The sequence below is a fragment of the Buceros rhinoceros genome, unplaced genomic scaffold (genome assembly GCF_000710305.1).
Source record: "Buceros rhinoceros silvestris isolate BGI_N320 unplaced genomic scaffold, ASM71030v1 scaffold7218, whole genome shotgun sequence".
NCBI lineage: Eukaryota > Metazoa > Chordata > Aves > Bucerotiformes > Bucerotidae > Buceros > Buceros rhinoceros.
In genome coordinates this window covers 1169-7287 of record NW_010426256.1, presented here as the reverse complement: position 1 = coordinate 7287, position 6119 = coordinate 1169, and the positions used below count along the sequence as shown (strand labels likewise).

The 6119-nt window shown below is 36.4% G+C and overlaps 1 protein-coding gene across 1 annotated transcript; it reads left to right on the top strand.

The window, feature by feature from the left end:
- Positions 1-1210: 1210 nt before the first annotated feature.
- Positions 1211-5443, top strand: LOC104498095 (protein FAM135A-like). The gene is made up of 6 exons (XM_010141433.1): positions 1211-1259; positions 1385-1524; positions 1641-1711; positions 2031-2204; positions 4752-4878; positions 5243-5443. The coding sequence occupies exons 1-6, from the start codon at positions 1211-1213 to the stop codon at positions 5441-5443; spliced, it is 762 nt and encodes a 253-aa protein (XP_010139735.1).
- The last annotated feature ends 676 nt before the right edge of the window (positions 5444-6119 follow it).

Genomic DNA, 6119 nt, shown 5'->3' with positions numbered 1-6119 from the left:
CAGAACTGAGGGCTGCAGCGTGCTGCAGAGGAAGTGGGACCCGGTTACTACTTTTGTATCAAACTGGAGTGGGAGATCCCTTTTGCTGATGCTCTGCAGTTATATCAGATGACATGTCATGTGAAACCACACCCGCTCTGCCCTTCATCTGTAGCGGATGACATGGAGAGATGTAAGCTGGAAGTGGCATTATATACAGGTGAATCAGACTTTAATGATCCAGCCTTTGTAAGCATTTTGTCCAGGACACCTACATTGATGATATGCATGACAGCACTTCCGCAAACCTCAGTATTTTTACTTGTTTCTAGCTCCTGAAGAGAAGTTGAACTAAGATGTTACAAAGATTATAGAGTGTGAATGCTGGCAGGGTGCAGTAATCTTCTGTCAGATGCCTGTAGACCCCAAATCCGTAAAGCACAAACTTTGCAGATACTTTTTTTTTTCCCTTTTGTGGATTCTTTTCATGTAACTTATTCTTCTTAAAGAATCAAAATGATTCTAAAGTGTTTTGCATCCCTGTTTACACAATTAATTTACACAAGGTTAACGTTATAGAGCCTGCTTGTAGACAAGTGGTGAGAAAGTGCCACTATTTCTGTCACTTCTGTTCTTCCAAGTTCTGTCTTCTTTTATGTGTTATTTTACAGGATAGTGCCTGTCATGATGTTTCCTATTTATGCTAAATACTTCCTAAATAACTGTCGTAAACCATTCCTTTTGTCCTTTCTTCTACAAGTCTTTTAACCTTTTCTTTTTTGGGGGGAAAGGATTTCCCAACCATTTATCGCACTTCTCTGAAGCCTCTGGACTGCAAGTGTGGAAGTGTTGTATTGAATGAGAAATGTGAGGTTCAGGTGATACACTTGAAACTGTTCTGGCTAGAGTAGTATGCAAAGATCCGGAAGGAAAGAATGTATACCTCTGTTCTTGATTAATTCAGTAGGGTGGTGTATATCATTTAACCCCTTTGACACATTTGTAGGTAATCAAGAGTTCTCAGTGTGGTTAAACCTTGTAAATCAATATGAATGCTGGATGAAACAAGACAGATTTCAGGATTTTTATTAGAATTTTTAATGCCTAGAATGCTGTACACCAATTTGGAACAAAGTAAAAATTCTTAAGTCCAGGACTTATATTAAAAGCAAGTTACATATAAATTACATACAATATTAAAAATATTGATACAGTATTTCTTTGGAACAAAATGGACTCCTGTAAACTCCAGCAGTTGCTGACTGAAATGGAAACTGCCGGTAATGTTGGTGTTACGGTTTTAATAGTGGTTGTAAAACTGATAGGAATGATAGTTCCACTTACTAGCTGCTCTGGGACTTCCAGATTCTAGGCCAATTGTATTAATACTTCTTTCTCTTTACAGGTACAGATCTTGCCTTTCCTGCTTCAATTCATGACAATATAGTTTGCAGTAAAACATTTCAGATTCTTTACAAAAATGAGGAAGTTTCTGTGAATGACGTGATGATTTTCAAAATTAAAATGCTGTTAGATGAGAGGAAGGTAATCTGCCTTTCAGTTTTACTATATTCAGACAATTAACTCTTCATTATATACAATTTGGATTAGTATAAATAAGGGATCTGAAAAGATTTCATGCTTCTACAATTTTTTTTTAGATTGAAGAGTCTCTTAACGAAATGAATTTTCTGCTAATACTAGATCTACACTTCACGGATACAGACTATTCGTAAGTTTAGATATAGAACATTTTATTAAAGCAACAATAACTTTTTACACTGATTGAATGTGTATTATATATAGATGCAGTGTGTTCGTATTAGACATATAGGAGGGTACAAAAGAAATCCAGTCCTGAAGATTATTAAGATTTCATAACTGTTTTGTTTCGTTCTGATTTTTTCTGTATTTTTTTTTCCTGGGGGAGATGTCTTTGCATTCCAAAGTACAGACCTATGCTACATTGCTATCTGCATCAGTTACTAATAATGTGCACTTTAAATATGATCCTTCTAGTTGTATGTTGTTTTGTTTTAATTTCTTTTTAGACCAGATGACCCAAGCACACTACAGCCAGTCAGTAGCCGAACTTTAAAGCTGCACTTTAACTTACACCGGGGCCTTCATCATTACGTCAATGTTATGTTTGATTACTTCTACCTTTCTGTCATATCGGTTATAGTTCATGCTTCTTTGGTTGCTCTGCATCAGCCATTGATAAGGTAATCTCTTGTTAATAAAATGTACATAAATTATTGAGTGTCTAGATGGAAATGTTATAAAAACAGAATACTTAGGAAGGAGTTAAATCTATGGCAAATATAGTTTTCTTTATGATGATTTTGGAATTCAGAGCCCAGAGAGATGAGAAACTTCTTATTTTCAAAGTTACCTGGAATAAATTTTGAGTTTGGGTTTTTGTTAGAAATAAGAGTATATCATGTGGAAGAGAGAAAATACCCAAGACCAAAGAAGTGGAGGAAAATATAAATATCTGTATTTATACATGTGTATTTATATGTATAAATATTTATACCTTCTCCTACTCTGGAATATCTGCTGGTCACTCTAGTAAGTGACTGAAATAGGTGCCATTAATATAAATAGGGCATATTCTTTTAGCTATCTTTAGAGTTTGCAGTTATTACTCTAGTGGCGATGATGTCTGCAAGTGATGCATTCACCATTTTCTAAAGTAAATGGAATAGACAATTTTATCATTAAAAAAGCTTTTGTCTAATTTTTACTGAAGTCTTTTTATTTCATTGACTTGTGCTGCTCTTTGCGATCTCTGTTTACCTCACTCCTCTATCTCAAAAACAATTGTGAGAAAAAGACCATGCAGTCAGTCACACATGTGAAGTGTTCTTTGCACAGCTTTTTCTTAAGCCTATCTATCTTTGCTGCCTTTCATGTTCTTCATATTCAAATTCAGACTGTGTCATAAGTGTCCAAACCTTTAGCTTAGGGTATTCCCACAGGTTATCCCTGTCACCAATGAAAGGTATGTCTCTGTGTGTGTGTTTAGACAGCTGTTCTGTGCAGTAGGACTGTGCCGGTTTGGAGGATTCAACTGGCTTTTTTTCTTTCTTTTTTTTTTTTTCTTCTGTCTTTTCTTCTCCAAGATGGATTGTTTTGGTGATGCGTGTTAGGCATGGTTTTATCGTAACTGAACGGGCACATCTGAAGGAAAGGCGTGGCATTATTTGGGAGAGGAACAAGTATTTAGGAGTACTTAGGACACTTACACTAGTATTGTTGTCGAAGACTGCATGTGATAAAATAATGCACTTAAAGTAGCAGCATGTACGTAAAGTGTAAGTTGTCACACCATACCACAAGTGAAATTCAAGTAATTCACCTTTATTCATCCCATAGCTGTAGGGCTGATCTTCACTTCATTGGCAGAAAATTAAAACCAGGTTTTGTTACTAATTTTCAGTCAGAAATGTATTTGTCCCTGATAACTTTTTGAAAGTCAAACAGAAAATCTGAGGATTTTAATACATTTTTTCCTATGCTTCTGGCTTTTCAAGTGATGCTACAATAATGCTGTTTAATTTTTAAGCCTCAACTTTCTATAGCTTGTGTTAAGGAGATAGCAAAACAAAACAGCAACTTCCATGCTGCTTCCATTATCTTGACAGTAGAATGTCACTGGTGTCCACAAAACTATTTTAAGGATCCAAGTTGTCCTTTAAATGAGTTTGGGGTGGAGAAAGGAAGAAAACTTCAAATTTAGAGTGTTTTATTTCAGGTGGGCTACCCCATATTGTAATATTCAGCAAATACTTCATAGTTTTCGTATATACCCATATCCAGCTCACTTTTCTGGAGCACCTCCTCTTGAAAAACCTTTCCCCTTTGTCTTTTGGGCTTTCCATGGTGACAGTTGCTCCTCTGTTTAGGTCACACACCTTCCTTTCCTAGGGGGTGGGTTTTTGAGTGCTTTCAGAGTAGCATCCACATTTACCTTCTCTTGTGAACAACCAGTATTGACACTTTCTTTGCAAGAGAAGAGGTAATTCCACTTGCTTTTCTGGAGTCCTGTACAATCTACGCTTTATTAATCTGTCATTGCTTATTTCTGCCCATTATTTAAAATCCTGCACTTACTGTGTTCATTCACCTTTCATTCATTTTTCCTAGTTCTTTGTTCTCACAAGGCTACTGTTGCAGGGTGCTCTGTTCTCCCGGGGTTCAGGATGGGCTCTTGTCAGTAGGCAGACATCAGGCATCCCTTAGGAAGACAGCAATGGCAGTGTATGACAGCTTTGTGGCTGCTTGCTGCTGGTTCACCTTTAAGAGGTAAAGAACCCATAGCGAAGTTGGCAGAAAATTCAGTTCAAAATTTATCTCTATGCCTTAAAACTCTCAGAAATATTGTTTAGATTAGTTGAGGTTTGCATTGGAAATAATGAGGAAGAGCTCCTAGCACTGAGTCTGCTGACCTTCACGGTGAGAGAAGGCAACAGAACAGTTGAGGGCGATACTTTCTTAAATTCCTCCAACTAGCTGGAGACACGCTTTTGGAAGAGAACTGCTTCAGAAGCACTGCTCCCCTAGTGCACTACCAGAGACTGAACTGAGATATCTGGGCTATCCTGAGAGGATTTAAAAGTGCAGCCCACTGTGCTAGCAACTTCTAGGATTTTACTAAGGGTCTTTTCTTCTACTACTTTTCAAGAAAAAACCCAAGATTTTGTTGTAACTGTGATAGTTTTGTAACACAGTATGTTCAAATTATCAGTTATTTGTGCTTTTTGCAGCTTTCCTCGCCCAGTGAAGAATACATGGTTGAACAGGAACGCACCAGCGCAAAATAGGGACTCTGTGATTCCGTCTCTTGAAAGTGTGGTATTTGGCAATAACTACACAAAACAGTTATCAGCAGATGTAAGAATATATCAGTTTACTATTTTATTTGTATGTGTTGTTGGGCAGCATGAATTATGTTTCCTGCAGAAATACAAGTTGACAAAGAATTAACTTTGCTAGAGTTACTTTGGTGTGCCACGTGATGTGGGAAATGAGAAAAATTGTTTTAAATTATGTGCTTCAGGAACACACAGATGGAAAGCTTACAATATTAAATGTTTAACCTTCTATTTTAATATATTGCAATCCATTGAAAGTTGCAAAAATATGGATGAGGTTTGTGGAAAGAAGCAATTTGCTTATTTGTCGTCTTAGTTATTCCATTAACACTACATTCATTGTACATAATTAATATGTGCCTCATGTTTTTCTTTCTCTTTAGGGTTGCAGTTTTGTTGTTTCAGAGTCTTTCCTCAGCCATGCCTATAATTTCCACTATACGCTTTGTGCCAGTTTGCTGCTTGCTTTCAAAGGGTTACATAGCTATTTCATTATGATAACAAAGGAGCTCCCCTCTTGTCACCGAGTTGAACTGGGTATGTTGAATTTAATAAAATGCATCACTTTCCTGTCTGTTTATTGAGAATACCCTCTTCCAGACTAAACTGGTATTGATTTCCTACATCTTGCATATCTAAAATCTTCTTGCTTTAACTGAACTGGAATTTAATAACTCAAGAAAAGAAATCAAAAAGAAACAAGTACTGTCACATTACTAACAAAATGAGGAGATAACAGCCTGAATTTACGCAAATACGTTTTTTCTTGTGGTCTTGATTTGCCCTGTTATTTCAAATGATTGTGTTTAGTGATGAGAAAGTTAGAGAAACTCTTAATCCAAGTAGCATGCTGCACTTGTTTCTTTGTTATAAGAAAACATTGTATATTTCTATAAAAATTGGAACTCTGTAAGCTTCAAGTTGAGAAGAATATTACAACGGAAGCTTATCTGAGGGAGAGAATGCATTACACGTCTGTGCATGGAAAAATACCTGAAACTAAGGCTTTTCCTTTATAGAAGCAAAAACACTGCTACAGTTTTGGTGCAAAGAATATTTCCAAGTCAGTTATCTTAATCTCGATATGGAGGGGAACACCCTCTTAAAGGAATGACTTGTCACCTAGTCTTCCTTTTAAGGACAAAATGTGCTTTTTCCCCAAACAGGTTCTGTTGGCACTATTGTTCTTGTAATGATAGGCTTAGACTAAATCTTGATACTTAAATGTTTCAGATAGGATCTTCAATTCCTCTAAAACAT